Source organism: Tachysurus fulvidraco, chromosome 8 (assembly GCF_022655615.1).
Source record: "Tachysurus fulvidraco isolate hzauxx_2018 chromosome 8, HZAU_PFXX_2.0, whole genome shotgun sequence".
Lineage (NCBI taxonomy): Eukaryota > Metazoa > Chordata > Actinopteri > Siluriformes > Bagridae > Tachysurus > Tachysurus fulvidraco.
Genome location: NC_062525.1, coordinates 13,120,501 through 13,138,934, shown reverse-complemented (window position 1 = coordinate 13,138,934; position 18,434 = coordinate 13,120,501). Strand labels below are relative to the sequence as shown.

The following is an 18,434-nucleotide window of genomic DNA, read 5'->3' as shown; positions in this document are numbered from 1 at the left end:
AAAAGAATTATTAGTTATAGGTGTGTTACTGGACAACAATATACCTACCAAATGGTTTGCAATGTGGAGAATGATGTTAACAGCGTCTAAGCGATGACTGATATCCTCCCAAGAAGACATCACGGCAACAACCGGCTTTGTGTTAGCCCAGGGCAAGTAGTAGTAATGATTACCTATAAAGCCAGAATGGAAAGAATCATTAAGTTGGAGCCAACAGTATACTCAGTATAGTCCAAATCCACCCTGATTCAGCAACAGACACACTGTACACCCTGGATCCACAATATAATCTAAACACAAACTGAAACCAAACTGATTTTACATTATACTTTTAAAACTAACAGATTATACAGTATGCTCTCTCTTTGACACCACCAAAACCTCCCTAATTCCACAGTATACTCACAAAATACTCTAATAGCAAAATGATTCTACAATATGCTCTCAGCATAAACTAAAACAATGCTGATTCCAGAGTACGCTCTCAAAATACTCTGAAACTGACCTGATTCTCCTGCATGCTCTCAACATACAGCAAATCATCTGTTTCCACAGTATACTCTCAATATACTCTGAAAACTAAATTGATTCAGAATATCAAAAAAAGCTAACTATTTCCACAGTTTACTCTCAGTAGACTCCAAAACAACTCTGATTCCACCGTATACTCATAGTATACTCTAAAAAGCAAGCCATTTCCACAGTATACTCTCCACAGACTCAATAATAGTCCTGATTCCACAGTAGGCCCACGGTATACTCTGAAACCAAACTAATTCCACAGTATGCTCTGACCATTGTTACCCCAAAACAATGCTGAATCCATATTCTTAATATACTCTGAAACCATAGTGATTCCCCAGTATGCTCTTAGTTTACTCTGAAATCAGATTGATTCCCCAGTATGCCCCCGATACACTATGAAACCAAGCTAGTCTACAGTATGCTCTCGCTATACTGCAAATTTGTGAGGACTCCACAGAATACACCATGCCACTTTGATTTCACTGTATACTCTCAGTATAAACTGAAATGACTCTGATGCCACAGAATGCCTTCAAAAGCATGCTGATGACCTGAAATTTGCTAATATTATATTATTAAATATTTTTATTCCACCGTACATTTCAGGAATCCACCCTGATCCTGCCATATAATCTGATTTATTGTCTTTACCATCAAACATGGGACAGCTGTAATGTGTGGTTGAAGCAAAAGGCTTGCATGTAGAGTCCAGCTTGTTGCCATAGTTCCCAATGCTAACTTCAAACTGAATAGGTTCTCCAGGCTCTTGTATCATGGTGGCACTGTGGAATACAGCACACAGGCAGTACTTCCTCCTTCGCTGGTATTTCTGTAAAAATAAATAAATGAATAAATAATAAAATAATAATAAATAAGCAAATGAATAAAAAGTATCACAAAGGCTTAATTGATGTAATTACCTGAGCAACCAAGATGTCATCATTTGATATGACCTCCACTTCCTTCTCTGCCTTTCCTATAAGCTTAGTGGAAAGCTCAACAAGTATCCGTCCTCTGTAGGCTGCCCCTTCACCCTTTCAGAAACATTTGAGAATTTTATTGAATGAAAAAATCTCAATTTAATTCAATTAGTTTTTGTTGACATGACATTTATGGAGATTGTCAGTTAGCAGCTTTCCAGAAATCTAAAGTTGTTACTTGAGAAGTATAGTAACTGTAAACTGAAAATCTGTCAAGATTAACAACAATATTAACTCGTCATACTTGCCTTTCCAAAATTAAGGTCTTCATAAGGATCTATGAAGCCTGTAAACTCTCTTGGGCTGCCATACAGGTTAATGTAGCTTGGGCCAAATGCAGGCAGAAATCCAACCTCAGTCTCTCCAGTTTCTCCTGTAATCAGGACAGCTTTGTTATTCAACCATGGCTTTCTTCAAACTATGGCTGATTAAGGGTTAGCTGAGTTATTGCATTCCAGAGAAAGGTGTTGGGACTGAGATGTTAGACAAATAACACTCTGTACTGCATGTATAACAAAGTTTAAGAAAATTGTTAATGCCAAAGCCATTCCAAATGTGTTTAAAAGTTAGATGTGTTAGTTGATCCAGGGGTGTTGTATAAAGTATAAGAATGCCATGTTTGGATGGACAATATCAAACAGAAATACTTAAATGTCATATACTGTAAGTAATAGTATTTTCACAATTTCTTCATTAATATTGTACAGTAGAACAGGTGTCTGCAAATAAAGGACATTCCATGTTTACAAGAAGCATAACATAAATAAGAAGATTTAAATATGTGAGTCCATGCACTGCAGGAAACCTGCTTAATAAATAAGCAAGTAATATGTAATTTAACTGCAACCATTTCTTTATAATATTATATAGATCACTATTTGACATAGTTATAAAATATAACGAGCAAGCAACAAGAAAGAATAACTGACAGATATTTTCCTCTGTGTGTGTAACTGTTATGAACAGCATGCAAAGGGCTATGGAAATATGCTGACCGGCGGTGAACCTATATAACCTGTATATCCTGGAAACCCATTTCCTGGATCCTCCTCTAGTACAGCAGAACAAAGAAATAGGAAAAAGATTTTAAAAGGAAACCCCAGACCAACCCAATTCATTACAGGACAGTACTCCAACTAAGTTCATACACTGTGTGCCGGGTTTTACTGTAACACTGAAATGCAACCTAAATGTCATACCTTCAACTTCACCACCAGAGGACGCTATTGAGGCCAGGTTCAAGAACGTAGTGCCTACTGCATCGTTTCTTGTGAGGCGATCCCTAGAGCGGGGGTAGGAATTGAGAGACGCAGTCAGTTAAAATAAGCTACATGTCATGTGACTTGAAATGCGTGGCAGTCGCAGCCTAGCACTAGATCTCCTCAGATTTTCCACAGTTCCATCAGTGGGCTTTAGCAGAGGAATGCACTGTGAGAGAAGGAGGGGAAGCACCACACTGACTCATACAGTCTGCCGGGATCCACCCAGCTTTCACAATCTCCCATTACACTCCAGTCCTGGAGTATTTAGTTTACGACAGACTCCCAAAGCAACATCGCAAGCATGCTTAATTTTCTCGTCTCCTTTACAGCTTTGGCACACAGACACAAAGCCAAGCATGCAGGAAAAAACTCACCAGTCGAATATGGTCAGTTTGATCCGTTCACACATAGACGGAAACTATAAATGGGGGAAAAATTATTTACATTGAGCAAAATATATGAAATGAATAACCCTTCATTTCAAGATATCACAATGCCACGCGTTATTATTACCTTAACCTGAAGATTAAGCAGCTGGTTCCATTCAGGGTTTGCATTCTTCTCAATTATGTTTGTGCACAGCTATGGAGAAAAACAAAAAAGAAAATTACACCCGAAGATTTCTCATTTTGTGGGTACAATTTCTGATGCTGTACCTTCTTCCCAGCGAACCACGCCTCCACGAATGGGTCTACTAAATTCTTTTTATTGCTTTCTCCTCCAAATGCCTCTTTCAATGACTGAGAGATGGAGTCATCCACTGAAAGTGTAGAAGATTGAAGATTATCAGTAAACTGTGGAAGAGATGTTATGAAACACTGATAGGTCTGATATGAGGGAATGAATGTGGTTCCTCTTATATGCAGCAAGATAACTTGAAGGATTCCATCAGGGGTTTCATATTTGGAAACCATAATTTGTTCTATATAGAAGCCTTTTAAAGGTTAAATTAAAAGACAGACAGACAGACAGATACAGACAGAACAGACAGACAGACAGACAGACAGACAGACAGACAGACAGACAGACAGACAGACAGACAGACAGATAGATAGATAGATAGATAGATAGATAGATAGATAGATAGATAGATAGATAGACAGACAGACAGACAGACAGACAGACCTTTATTGTCATTGGATAGCACATTTACATAACAACATAATGCCATTTAGCATCCACCAGAAGTGCAAGTAGTGCAAAGGAACAAGTGCAGATAAGTATGTACTGTAAATATATGCACAATGAAGGTTACTAACCAATGAACTAACAGAAATATTGCTTTACAATGGTGTGCTGTAAGATTTTGACTTACTTTGGGGGATGTCCTCACCACGAAACACCTTGAGCTGCAGTGTAACCCATCTCAGTGCCACCCCAGCTGGCAGCAGAAGGTTACTCTCAACATCATCATTATCACCGTCCTGCTCCCTCTTCTCCACCTGTCCAATTAAGCACAAATACTGTCAATTTAACCTTCTGATATATTTATTTATATTAATTTGAGCAGACATAACCAAACAAAATAAGTACCGGTGGCTCGTCCCCAGTCCCCACAATAAACATGCTGACTTTCAAGTAGCCTTTTGCTCCAGAGCTCGAATCATCAGGGTCATTTAAAAGCAGCCATTTCCTCATGACACAGTGAGCTACAGGAAATAGCACACACAATGCCAGTGTTTCAATCCTGTGATCATAAGCAGCAATGTGTAAATCAAGGGGAATTTACATAAGAGACATACCTGGTTCATCGTAAATGTAACCGACATCAATCTGAGACATTAAAGAGAATAAGAACAATTAACTCTGTAGTGCAACAAAAACGAGAGAGAGAGAGAGAGAGAGAGAGAGAGAGAGAGAGAGAGAGAGAGAGAGAGAGAGAGAGAGTACCTTAAATTCTCCCATAAGACTGTCAGATCTCAGTGATGCAGAGTTATACACCTGCAGATTAGTAAACAGATGTTTAATCTAGTTTAGAGAATTTATGGATTGGACAATAAATTACATTCTGAGCCTATTTCTAGAATTTTTGAATATATACATGTTATATAAAATAATAAACATGTTATGATATTTTCATGCCAGCACATCTCTATCTGTATCGCTTGTACTAACCCGAATGCTGACATGTTGATCAAAAAGGTCTGATGGCAGCATGTGGACATTGTAGAAGAACATCTGCAACAAGTTTAAACAAAATACAACATTATTCCATTTTATCCACTTGAATAAAAGCAGAGTTTACTCGAGTGTTTATGCGTATCCTAGCAACATCCATCCTTATTATGTTCGTACCTCATCAAAGAAAGGGTTATTTCCTCTTTTGATGCGAGTTCTGTGGGTTTCTCCACAAACGTGTATTTTCACAACTGGCTTTATGTTGTTTCCAGGCAACTGCCGAGCCTCTATGACCCGGACTCGTATCTTGATCATGGAACAAAAAAAATCAGATCACTTACGAGGCTCCTGTATTGTTCCTATTGAATTCAGCCTTGAAAAAACTCAACTGAAACAATACTAAAGTTGAATGATACTGAGTTAAGAATCAAGTGCTTTCTTAGGCACAGTGTTGAAGCCACTGTACCTGGAAGTCTTGCGGTTTATTGGATAAAGGCCGTTGTTTTTTGGCCCTAAGCTGAAGTTTCTGGCCTGGCTGAGCGTTAGATGGTAAACCCCCTGTATCAGTGGCATCTCCATCTGTATCTCCATCTGCCCCACCTGCTCAAGAGCAAAAACACATGCACAAATTAACGTTAAACACAGGTAGTATGTGTTCACGGAGAGTTACTCTTCAAAAAAAAAAAACAAAAAACAAATGAAATTTTTGGCACACATCTTTAATCATATGGTGTTTTTTTTTTTGTTTGTTTGTTTTTTTTATACGTCGAGATTTAACGTTTAATCGATGCCTTATCAACCCACAATGCATTACTGAAACCAACGTGACACTGAGTCAAGTCCAAAATATCAGCTGACAAAGATATATCTCATTCAGCAGATTGAGATCTGGCTGACGCTACTATTACACTCACTGGCTCTTTGGCTCCAAATTCATCTCACACGGACTCAATTTACAATTGATCTGTTTTCTGTTTCGCATACATACAGCTTATGTTTACAGCCTGTGTGTTTACGCTGCAGTAACTTGTTCATGTTTGTATTCATAATGTTTATTTTGTAGCGTGCCCTTGCACTTATGCCTATTATTTTACTGTTTATTAAAATCCCTTACGTGTTTGTTGTTATTTCCAACTATTTACATGTTCACAAAAAAGTTTACAACAAATGTTCTTTAACAAAGTACAGAAATGATGGTACAGCCATCAGATTCAATAAGAAAAAATTAGTTTCACCAACGAGTATGTTTAATGCCTGTACACTTTTTCACAAAAAAAAACAACAAAAAAAACAAAACAGCTCCTGTTTACAAAATTGCCTGACTGTATGCAGTATTAATGGGGAAAAAAATGTCTGATTGCATTATCTGGTGTCACCCACAAGAGTCTGGTCCCTCTCAAGGTTTCTTCCTCATATCGGTTTAGAGAGTTTTCCCTCATCACGGTTGCCTAAATGTAATATATATTTAAATTTTTATCTATCATTGTTATTTGAAATGTTCAGCACTGAGAAAATGTCTCTTTACAAATAAAATTGAATTAGGTAGAAAAAATTGAAAAATTGAAGGTATCTTAGCCGGATGTGAGCCAGTTATACAAAAAAAAAAGAATATATAAACAAACAAAAAAACAAAAACAGTTAAAAGCTGGTGAGCAAATACTAAAATGTAACATCTGCTCCATCAATGAGGACATAAATAGAATTTAAAATAGAATAAACTTTTCTACAACTGGCTTGGAGTCTCTAAAGGTCATGAGCAAATGTTTGCACCTGCACTTCTATTACAAGAACATAAAATGTAAACCTTAATAAATACTATGTTAGTAATTTGGTATCTGGTTTTACCCAGTGAACGGATTCTTAGGAAAAAAGTGATCCGGTGTCCTGCTGATATTTACTTATAGTTTTGTGTGTTGTGTGTGTTTTGTGTTCAATTAATTTATTTGATTTCACTACACAAACACTGCTTTATCCCAGTTTCTGTCTATCTACAACATTAGCATCATATATCACTGTTCATTAAAAGATGGATTCGTTAACATTAAATTACACTGGAAATGTAACTCATAACAACCTTGTTGCTGATATCTGGGAAGGATTTTGGATTATTACTTAATCCAGGTTTAAAGCACTTCACTGTAATGTGATTGTTAATACTGTCTTTGATAGTATTAGAGAAGTAAAGCTTGAGAAGATTTGTTTGATCTTGATCTCAACAGATGCACGTCAGTAATTTGCTATAACGTTTCTTAAATTGTGTTAAAAATATTCCGCCAAGTATTGTCTGCATCGTTCAAGAAGAGAATATGTAATTCTTTGTAGTGAAATAAGTGTTGAAATGAGGGGAAAAAAACTCATGGATTTTGTGCGTTGGTCATTTGCGTACACACGAGGAATCGTGAGGTTTCCTGTGCGAAAACTAACAATAGAACAAATTCTTCATGAGAAAATTTGGGATCATTTCTGTTCACCATCTGTGGACTATTCAGTATTCAGTAAGACATACCTGTGTTTCCTGCCACGCCGCCATCTTGTTGATCATTTGGGTTCGGTGGAGAGTTAGCTGGTGGCTCATAACCAACTACCAGATCGATCGTTGCCTGTAGTTAGATGGATTAAACATAAAGATTTTAAGAACATTATGAAAGTCTGTTCATGTAACATTTATGAACACAAGTCATTTAAACTGTAAGCAGAAAGCATTTTTCTAATGAATAAATCAGAACACTTACTCCAATATTTTGCCCACTGTCATTGACCAAATTTACATTTTTCGAAGGAAGAGACTTCGCTTGACCACTCGCAAGGTCTTTTAAGTAGACTTTTGTAGAGCCAATAAGCCTAAAACAAAGGGTCACAGTCAGGGTCAGATTTTTCAATGCTTGTGTCAACTAAGAATATATCAAGCCATTAAATATGATATATTAAACCTTTAACAATATGGTGAGACAAATGAAAACCTTCATTTCATTTATTTGCCACAAACGTGTATCAGGTTTAGAAGTGGCTACTGAGAACAATGAATTTTTACTTCTGCAACTAATTGATGAATTTTTTATTAGAGGAACATTTATTGTTTCTCAAATCTGTCACACTTTTAAGGTTTCCATTTGACTTGACGCTTATATTTCGGGGCAGCACTGCATAATATGACGAGGCAATGTCCTCGCCAAGACATTGTGAAAATGATGTGGAAGGGAAATGCCTAGCGTTCTGCTGAAAGCTCTGGACACAGAGGCCAAGAAAAACTGAGATTTTTCACTCCCTGCATGCCATAAAATTCAGGAACTGCAGTAAAGAATGACTTTCACAAGAGTGAGTTAAACTCAAGCCTGGCTTACTTAAAAATAATTTAAAAAAAACAACCTTTATGTGCTTTGTGACCAACAAAAAGGAAACCTCCTCCCAATGTAAACATTCATCTAACTCACTGAGGACATACAGGCTTTCGCCAACCCATCATCACCTGCATTTCAAAGCTCGACCAGTTTTTGCCGTAGCGAGAAAATGTTTGCAGTGGACAGTTATGTGCATACTGGGAGTGTTTCATCTACAAACACTGAATTATTCTAAACATATGTGATGAGGATATTAACATCATAGCCTGCCTTAAGCACATGTTACATTTAATTGTGAGTCTTGGTTTTGCTAATATTTATAAACCACGATTGGCATGAGAAACTGGTAACTTATAAAATGTGTAGGATTTTTTTTAAAATAGTTGAAATTCATGTTTGGAATACAAATGTTATTATAGTAAAAAAATATACATGTGACAATTTAAAGGGAAACTCAGACAAGATGTTGGGTCACCACCAGCCACCAGAACAGCCTTAATGGCCGTGGCAGAGATTTTACACGTCTCAGAAACTGTACTGAAGCAATGAATACTGTATTTTCTCCAAAGAAATCCCTTCAGATGGTGTTTTGAGGTAAGGCATTACTTTAAAATCTCCCATAGTGAAATCTAGTGATTGTAAAAGCCAGGGAATGACATTTTCAGTATCAAAATAGTTGTTGGGGTGGAGTCTTCATGGAAGATATTACTCCAACATTAAAACATTTACAGAATTTGCTTGTCATATCTACAGTACATAACAGCACAGTGAATTTCTTTCCTTGTTTATCACAACTTTGGAGGTTGGGGTCAGAGCACAGAGTGAGCCCTGATACAGAGCCACCATTAGCAGGAAGGGTTAAGAGCCTTGTTCAAGGGCCCAACAGTGGCAGCTTGTCAGTACTGGGTCTTAAACCATAATCGTCTGCGCAACACTTAAGCATCCAACATTTCAATGCAGGATAAAAACAATCAATCAGAACACCTATGTACTGATTTATGGAGACGTTTCACACTAATAGGACAAGTGGAGACAAACCGTGGTATACACCACAATCAAGCATATAGTTTGGTATAGTCCTAACTGCTGAAACCCTCAGCTAGCAGTTTTCTATGTCAGTGTACTGTATGCAAATTCTTGACTGCACCTTCAAACACAAACACTCCACTCCAATTTCCTGGTCGCATGCTCATGATTCACTCACTGATCCTGAGGCAATTCCTGCTCGCTCTGCCAACCCGTTCGCCATGATTATTCTAACAGAGTAATGTAACATTCACATCACAGTATTGATTCTGATTTTTTTTCAGAAAGTGTTGTTTCATTGCAGCACCCACCCGAACAATGCCATCTATACAGCAAATTACAGCTTTAAATTCATAAGTTTGCTGTATTTTACTACTTTATCATCACTATAGCTACAATTCAATAATATTTTGTTATTAAACAAAGGAAAATATAAAAGCATTGAAACAGTTAATATGGGAAAGCTTTTTATAAGAAGATTTTTATTTAACAGGGGTTTGGGAGGACTGCCTCGCACTTACAGGGCTACGCACTTGATTTTCATTTCCGTCCGCATGGGTACTCCAGTTCACTCTAAAGATATATAATGTAGGCTGACTGGCATCTCTAAATTGTGTGTGTGAGAGTAAGAGTGATTTCTTTTTTTGCCAGTGATGATCTGGCAACCTGTCCATGGTGTCCCTCACTCTCGTATCTCAAGCCTTCTGTGATTCCAGGTTGCAAGTGATGCATAAAATATGGAAGAATGTAAGGAGTCTACAGTGTCAGAACTTTATAACAGTAAGTAAGCTTTCAGTTATTTTTTGGTTCCATGGTTTTACACCAGCCAGTCACTGATTAATTTCCACCAACATCATGACCTATTGTGTTTTATTCCTGCAGCTGAGTGTGGTTCAGTACAGCATGGAAACAGTTAGAGCTGCAGGAACGTTTGAAATGTTTGGACATGTAGGAGGAGCTGTTACTAACTAATGACTCTAACAGCTCTTTCTGTTTGCAGCTAACTGCCCAGCTGACTATAATGAAGTGCATTATGTAGAATGTAGGAAGATCTTCGCAGTGGGTTACAAACAGGCACAGTGTTCTCCAAAAAGTAGCAGAATTAAAGGAACTATTACACAAAAAACTGCACAGGGAACCTAGACACCATACTAGTTTATTAGTATAAGGCAGTGGCTTTGACACACCCCCCCCCCCCCTCTCTCTCTCTCTGACTCTCCCATTTGGTTGGACAATCAGCACAGTGCAGACTCTCTTCTCTTCCTCTCTCACTCTATATGCTTTATATTACTCTGTTCCACCCTGAGACTACACACTGCACCGTATGTGACTAATCTTATTTCAACAGAGCACAAAGCAAACAAAAAAATGTCCCAGATCTTTAACACACACTGTACAAAAAAACAAGAACTCATGATATACAGCTCTTATAAGTATATATGCTTTGCATAGCTGCAGTTTTAAGCAAGTTAAAAATGACATCAAGGAATGAATAATAAATTAAATTAAGCCCTTATGTACAGAATTGATCTCTATAAATCAAGACTCTGCCCATTTATTGTGTCGATTATATGTCACAGAGTGCTTATCCCAGGGGGAAAAAGGTTCGAAATGTTACAGTACAGACAAATTAGATGCCAAATAACCTACAAGGCATATTGTTGGACAGGGGAAGGAAACCGGAGTACCCAGAGGAAACCAGAGGAAACCCCTGAAGCACAATTGTAAATTGTGTGTACTCCGGTTGGAGACAGGACTCAAACTTCCCATTCCTGGAGGTACAAGTAAAAATTTCTTTCCTCTGAGGTACTAAAACATATAAAAACATAAAGAAAATGGAGATTTACTCAAGAAAGTATAATAAAAAAATCTCATATTTTAACCACTGAATATTTTATTTCAATGTAAATGAAAATGAAGAGCTCTAAAGTTTATTTCCCTTCCCATGGTGCTGTCACGGAACGTGAAAAATTATGACAATTATAATTCTGAAAATGGAGGCATGGTGGCTTAGTGGTTAGCACGTTTGCCTCACACCTCCGGGGTCTGGGGGTTCCTTTCCCGCCTCTGCCTTTTGTGTGTGAAGTTTGCATGTTCATCATCATATCCTGGAATCATCATTTTCCTGAGTCCTTATATTTCTGAATCATCATATTCCTGAATCCTCCATTATATTATTAATCATCATACTCCTGAATCATCTTATTCCTAAATCCTTATATTCCTGAATCATCATATTCCTGACTCCTTATATTCCTAAATCCTTATTTTGCTTAATCATCATATTCCTGAGTCATCATATTCCTAAATTATCATTTTCATGAATACTTTTATTCCTGTATCCTCCCTTATATTCCTGAACCATCATATTCCTGAATCATCACATTACTGAATCCTTATATTTCTAAATTAGAATGTACCTGAATCATCATATTCATGAATCCTTATATTCCTAAATTATCATATTTCTGACTACTCATGTTCCTGAATCTTCATATTTCTGAATAATAATTTTCCGAAATCCTTATATTGCTGAATCATAATTTTTCTGAATCATCATCTGTATAAATCCTAATATTCCTGAATTATGAAATTCCTAAAGCCTGATATAGCTGAATCATCATATTCCTGAATCCTCATATTCCTGAAGTTTCATTTATCTCAAACTCTATATTCCTGAAGTCTCATATTTCTGAATCATCAAATTCCTAAATCCTCATATTTTAGAATTCTTATATTCTTGAATCCTTATATTCCTGAAGCCTTATAAAGTATATCTTAATCCTTATATTTCTGAATCCTCATATTCTAGAATCCTCATAGTCCTAAATCCTCTGAATTCCTTTAGTAAAAAAAATGGTTGTCTAATCCAGTATAAGCAAATGTTTTTCTTCTCACCTCCCGGTCCAACAGGATTACACAACAAGTCTCAACCTGGTTCTGTGGGTGTGACAACTAACACTAAACAACTAAATGTGGTCTTGAGACATATCTGAGACAACTAGATAATCCCTCGATGTTCTAATATTCTGCTGGTCTAAGCACATTATATAAACACACACCCACCAACACACACACACCCACACACACACATACACAAATCCAGTAAGTTAGTTTTCTTGTCCTTTTGCATTATGCAAAATAAAAGACTTCACCTGAATCTGTCTTCCTCCAATCATGCGAGCTACTCTTGTAATATTCACTGTAATAATCTTTACAGTAATATCTTGTAATCTCTTGTAATCACATATTACAGCTAATGCAAGAAAGTAATCTACAAAGAATGCAGTTTTTTTATACGAATTGAACTAATCCAGTAAAAAACGAAATGCAATGTAGCAAAACTTACTGAACATAGCAACTTTACTAGTTAAAGATATTTCAATATAATTATAGCAAACAGATATAAAACAAATAATATTATAAAATTAAACAATGTCACCTCAGTGTCTGTCAGTATGACAGGATAGAAACCTTTTTACATTTACATTTATTCAGCATAAGCTTTTAAGCAAAGCGACTTACACATAAGGAAATACAAGCAATGTGATACATCAAGTAGAGGACAATACAAGTAGTACTACAGGATATAAGACTTTTACTTTAGTAAAGGTGTAAAGCTAGTGTAAGTACAGATTTTTGGGGATAAGTTAGTTATGTTAAGGTTAGTTATGTGTTTATGGAGAAGTGGTCGGATTTTAGCCATTTAATGTATGCAAAACACGACAGCGGAAAAAATTAAATGTAGTTTGTTTTTGTGAAAAAACCAAGGACCGTCCGCCACTTAAACTGTTGACATTCAGACCAAACACACAAAACGTTATCTATTTCAAATGAGGATAATCAGAATCAGCTTTATTGCCAAGTAATATGTGTTTTTTTTTTTTTTACATGTACAAGGTATTTGCTTCTGTGCATATAATAAACAAAGAATTTTAGAAATCTAAGAATTTTTAAGCTAGATTCAAACATTCAAAGCGTTTATTGTCATATACCCAGGAAGGAAATCAGGTTTCCCTGAGCAAAGAAATGTAATAAAATTAAATATAAGAAAAAAAAATAATATAATAAGAAATATAATAAAAACCTGTATAATAGTGCAGTATAATCTTGTATAAAAAGTCAACCAGTGTATAGTTATAGGTATAAATGAACTGTACATTAGGTATAGATTAACTGTACATAGCCTATGTACACATCAGTATAGGTATGAATATATTAATTATTTTTTACACAGCAGGTGACACTGCACTTTTTTTGGTAATAGTCAGTGGTGTAGTCTAGGTTTTGTAATGAGTATACTGTGAACCCCCCCCCCCCCCCCCACCCGCCTCATATGCACCCATCCTAGAGCGACACCCCATAGGCACCACCACACTCACTACTGCATAAAATATGCATATACGTGTAATTTAGAGCATTATGAAAGACTGCTTATGTGTTATCAACATTCCCATTTATTATAAGCAACAAAAGACAGTCAGCTGATAAAACCTGTGTACCAGGTCCCATATTCATATAACATTTAAGGCTAAATGTAATCAGACAGTTGGCAGCACCCATTGACTTTCACAGTAGGAAAAAATATAGACAATAAAAGTCAGTGGGTGCTGCCAACTGTCTGATTACCAACATTTTTCAAAATAGCATCTTTTGTGTTAAACAGAAGAAAGAAACTCATACAGTTTTGGAACAAATTGAGGGTGAGGAAATAACACAATTTAAATTTTTGGGTGAATTAAACCTTTAAGAACTACATTTAGCCTTAAATGTTATATGAATATGGGACCTGGAGCACAGGTTTTATCAGCTGTCAATTTTCAATGTACATTTAAGAGTGAACAAAAAACATTTGTTCATTGCAGAATATTATGAACTGAATGAACTGGTAGTTTACAAAGCTTTCCAAATTCATTTGTACTCGGGCTGTGGGTGAAATGTCACCCGAAGCTGCTGTAGCTTTAGGCGCAGGCTTCCGAAAACACACAAAGAGTGTAGTTTGAGTCTGCTTTCGTTTCATATCTTCTTTTACATTAGTTAGTTAATTTCAAATTTGCGCCAAAAAAGACCGTCAAGCAACTGATTTTCCTCCTTGGTAGGTTACGTCAGAACAGGTCAAAGGCCACGGGAGCCCCAATAATCCAAAAATGTTAGTGATTCGCAATCGCAACCACAGTCTGTGTGTTCGCAACACAGACGGGGTGAATTTATGAATGAAAGTTCTGTCACAAAACGATATTGTTACGTATCCTCACGCTTTTTAAGTGGGTATACGGAAATCCTTGGCCTTTCCTAGTGGGTATACGGCGTATACCTGCGTATCATGTAGACTACACCAGTGGTAATAGTTGATAAGTTTATGATTGTTGTTTCAACTTAATCAATTTTTCTCTTATAAATAGATGCATTAACGACATAAATTAAAAATCTAAAAGTCCCCGTATGTGTGTGTATAAAATGGCCACTAAATTATAAGGTCTTTAAAAGGGATATGCTTTTACATTAGCAAATAGATTTGCAGTGGAAAACAACTAAACATGTAGAAGTTCTTACTTGTCTTTTCCAATGGTCTCAAAATCTTTTACAATCACATCAATGAAGGAGGAGGAATCAAGAGGGGAACCCTTTAAGTCAAATTCGAGGGTCTGAAAGAATAAAACAAAAGAACAAATCTTCAGTTCAGTCTCTATTGTGTTTCTTCATCTACAGTCAAAGAACTGTTTTTTTGGGGGGTTAATACACAAGCTGTCTATAGGTTTGAAATATTATTAATAGCATTATACATTATCGACGTTTGGAGCTGAGAGCCTGATTTTTTTTTGAAGAAGTATACAACAGTGAAGCCCTACCTCTTTCCAGACAGGATTAATTTCATTGCTTATGGACCGAGTTTTCTTTGTTTCACCTGAAAATAAAAGAACAATGAAGTTGAGTTAAGTGTAAATACCTAATCATGTTTATGCAATGCAGGTCTTTTATGTTTAAATATTTATTAAATAAACCAAGTGGGAAATGTGTAAGAAAGATAAAGTTTGGTTTAAAGTTCTGACTCACAGACAGAAAATTAAAAAACACTATTCATAATTGAGCCTTTAACATCCACAAGAAGCTTTGATGGAGAAAATGTTCCAAAACAGTACCATGTCATTATTCTTATAATATACAGTAAGTAATAATTATATGACCAGAAAGTTCTGAATCATTGTATTCCCAGCACACTCCTCACACTTTTTAACCCTTTTTACTACTACACTGACGTTCCATGTTGTGGGCAGGATGGAAATCGATAATGGAGAATCAGAGAGCAGGGTTTGATCTCATTATTTACTTTGAAGATTTTTCTTTGTGTAAAATATTTGTCTCTTTTGTATGTTTGTTCTAACTTTTCTTGAACTATGAATATATTGCTCCTAGTAAGCTAGGAATAAAGAGAATTACTGATGAAAATCTACAAATTCTTAAAGCGTACACTGTCTTATGAGCCACAAAGCACCACTGTGGAGTGTAATAAGACATTTAATGCAAGATACCTAGCCAACAATACAAAGACATGGCATGAGGAAAAGAAGAAACACTGGCGGACAAGAAGATTAAAGAAGAAACACTGGTGGACAAGAAGATTAAAGAAGAAACACTGGTGGACAAGAAGATTAAAGAAGAAACACTGGTGGACAGACTGAAAATGATGTCTGGTGGCAGTTATAAGTTCATTCTTTATATTCATTCATCTCTTGGTCTTTAAGAAGCTCTTTATCCTGGTCTTGGTGGCGGTAGAGCCGGATACTTGAAAAAAAAACTAGCTCTGAGGTGGGAATAATAAACCATGGATGGGACGCCGGTCCATCACAGGGCACCATGCACAAACACACTTCAGCAAATTCATTCGTAATTAGGATTAATTTTTCTACAATGTTTTGATCAGATGTTTGTAATTCTCAAATCTGTATTAACACTAGAAACACTACATCCTATAACAATGACACATACTACTGCTCCTCTATTCCCAAGATAAGCAACACTCTGACTCACAAGACTTTCAAAGCAATTGTAGCTGTGTGTAAGATCTGGATCTGTCACTAGTTCTGTCTAAAGCTAAATCTGCTAAATGCTAAATCTGTGAGGTGTGTATGAGAACAGCATGCTGTTACCCAGCAACATAACACAACTAAACCCTAGTGCTGACACAACAACTGCAGTGTTTTCACATCATCATGTACTGCTGAAAACTATGAGTTATTTCAACACATATGTTAATCAGCACTGTAAGAGTTAACCGAACACTTCAGGTGTTAACCAAGCAGGGCGATTCAGTATTATGAGTTTTAAATTTAGCTCTGTAAGTGTTTATGAAACATTTTAAAAATGATTTAAGCCCTAAGAGTTCATTCTGTCCTGTAGGTTTGCATTAAACAACACAAATTATTTCAGCAGAATCAGTAAGTGTTCATTTAACACTGTAGATATTAAGAACTCACGACCTTATCCTGTGGGTGTCTATGAATCACATCAAGTGTTCATTTATTGCTGTAGATGTTCTTTAAACACCTGGTTCAACAATAAGTGCTCATGTAACACTTTAGGTATTCATTAAACACTTAAAGAATGAATTAAAGTCTAAGAACTACAGTAATAAGCCTGCAAGTATACATTAAACACATCAAGAACCTATTTGTCACTAAGAGTATGTTTAATCCCATAGGTGTTCTTAAAGAAGTTAAAGAGTTAATTCTATACTTGACTTAATGAAATTTTAGTATTCAAGAGCTTAGATGAATAAGATTGAATTCTTTAAGCAGATAAGGAGGTAACTGTAGCTATAATCCTTTAGGAGGTTGTTCAGTACTAAAAGTCAGTGATTTTAAGCAGTTAATTCAGCAATAAAAGTTAACCAAACTTTGGAGGTCTCTAAGCAGTTAAAGACTCGTTTCAGTTGAACTCTGCAGCATTAAAGAGGATACAAACTTCAATACTAAAGGCTAATTCAACTCTTGAACTTAAGCGTACAATTAAGTTTCAAGTGTTCTTTAAACACAGACTTAATTCAATACTAAAAGTTCATTTAATCTTGTAAGTCTTTATTAATCAGTTAAAGACTTAATTCAATACAAAAAGTTAATTTATTCTTGTAAATCTTTGTTAAACACCTAGAGACTTAAATCAATACTAAAAGTTCAATCTTGTAAGTCTTCGTTAAGCAGTTAAAGACAATTAAATACTATAAGTTCATTTAATCTTGTAAGTCTTTATTAAACAGTTTTAAAGACTTAATTCAATACTAAAAGTTCATTTAATCTTGTAAGTCTTTATTAAACAGTTTTAAAGACTTAATTCAATACTAAAAGTTAGTAGTCTCAATTTACATAAACACTTGTGTTCAGTTAACTCTAATATGCTCATATGTCAATGTTCTTTGAGCAGATAAAGTCTTAACCCTGTAGATGTAACACTTTAGTTGGTTAAATACAGTAAAGTAAATGTAACTGTAAAGATTATAAACACTGACATAGTTAACTGAACACTGCTGCTTTAAATGTCTGCACTCTTATATTCAACATGTCTGTTAAAAAAATAAATAAACAATAACAATAACAACAATCACATGACCCAGATTTTGTCCAGGGAAAAGTTTTCACTCTGTTGTGTCTCAGTATTTACCTTTAAACACCACAGACACGATGGGGTCTGGGCTGCCGAGCTTCTTTTTAGGAAGACCCGAAGCAGACTCCACAACAACACGCAACATGACGTCAAAAAACTATCCAAAAAGTGTTTTAAGGTGTTTTTTTTTTATGCTATCATGCCTGAGAGTTTTATCTGCAAGTCTTCAGCTTGTTTTCCTCACTGAAGTTAAAGCAAACGAGCTTTAGGGCTGGACACAGGGAGGAGGACGAGGAGGAGGGTGTGGATATACTCAAATTCAACACCATACCTACCTGCTCTAATCAGGAAATGCTAAGGGCTTAAAGGAAATGGCTGTGTTCATTCTTTGAGCTGAACTTGTTCAATAAAAACGTTTTAAACTTTAAACAAAACGTTTCATGAGCATCCTGTCAGTATTGAACGGCTCTCTGTAGCCCCCTAGTGGTAAAGATTATGAACATGATCTCTCCCAAACACTAATCAAACAGCTTTATTCAACACCATCCTTTACAGATAAAGGTTGTTTTTAAAAATAACTAACGTAT

At 36.0% G+C, this 18,434-nt stretch overlaps 1 protein-coding gene across 4 annotated transcripts in view; it reads right to left on the bottom strand.

Annotated features, from left to right (window-relative positions):
• Positions 1–18,122, bottom strand: part of myof (myoferlin) — a 30,298-nt gene extending 12,176 nt beyond the window's left edge. For 2 of the 4 annotated variants that reach the window (XM_027177577.2, XM_027177579.2), the window contains exons 1-21: positions 17,905–18,122; positions 15,099–15,154; positions 14,803–14,894; positions 7,618–7,726; positions 7,392–7,485; positions 5,352–5,485; positions 5,063–5,191; positions 4,883–4,945; positions 4,658–4,708; positions 4,510–4,540; positions 4,301–4,416; positions 4,083–4,209; positions 3,424–3,527; positions 3,281–3,349; positions 3,142–3,185; positions 2,705–2,787; positions 2,521–2,556; positions 1,754–1,878; positions 1,446–1,559; positions 1,177–1,354; positions 49–173 (exon numbers count right to left, since the gene is read on the bottom strand). In XM_027177577.2, coding sequence (XP_027033378.1) covers positions 49–173; positions 1,177–1,354; positions 1,446–1,559; positions 1,754–1,878; positions 2,521–2,556; positions 2,705–2,787; positions 3,142–3,185; positions 3,281–3,349; positions 3,424–3,527; positions 4,083–4,209; positions 4,301–4,416; positions 4,510–4,540; positions 4,658–4,708; positions 4,883–4,945; positions 5,063–5,191; positions 5,352–5,485; positions 7,392–7,485; positions 7,618–7,726; positions 14,803–14,894; positions 15,099–15,154; positions 17,905–17,992 — 1,968 coding nt within the window. In that variant the 5' untranslated portion in view covers positions 17,993–18,122. The remainder of the gene's footprint in view (positions 1–48; positions 174–1,176; positions 1,355–1,445; positions 1,560–1,753; positions 1,879–2,520; positions 2,557–2,704; positions 2,788–3,141; positions 3,186–3,280; positions 3,350–3,423; positions 3,528–4,082; positions 4,210–4,300; positions 4,417–4,509; positions 4,541–4,657; positions 4,709–4,882; positions 4,946–5,062; positions 5,192–5,351; positions 5,486–7,391; positions 7,486–7,617; positions 7,727–14,802; positions 14,895–15,098; positions 15,155–17,904) is intronic. The other 2 variants (XM_027177578.2, XM_027177580.2) reach the window with 1 other exon arrangement.
• Positions 18,123–18,434: the final 312 nt, after the last annotated feature.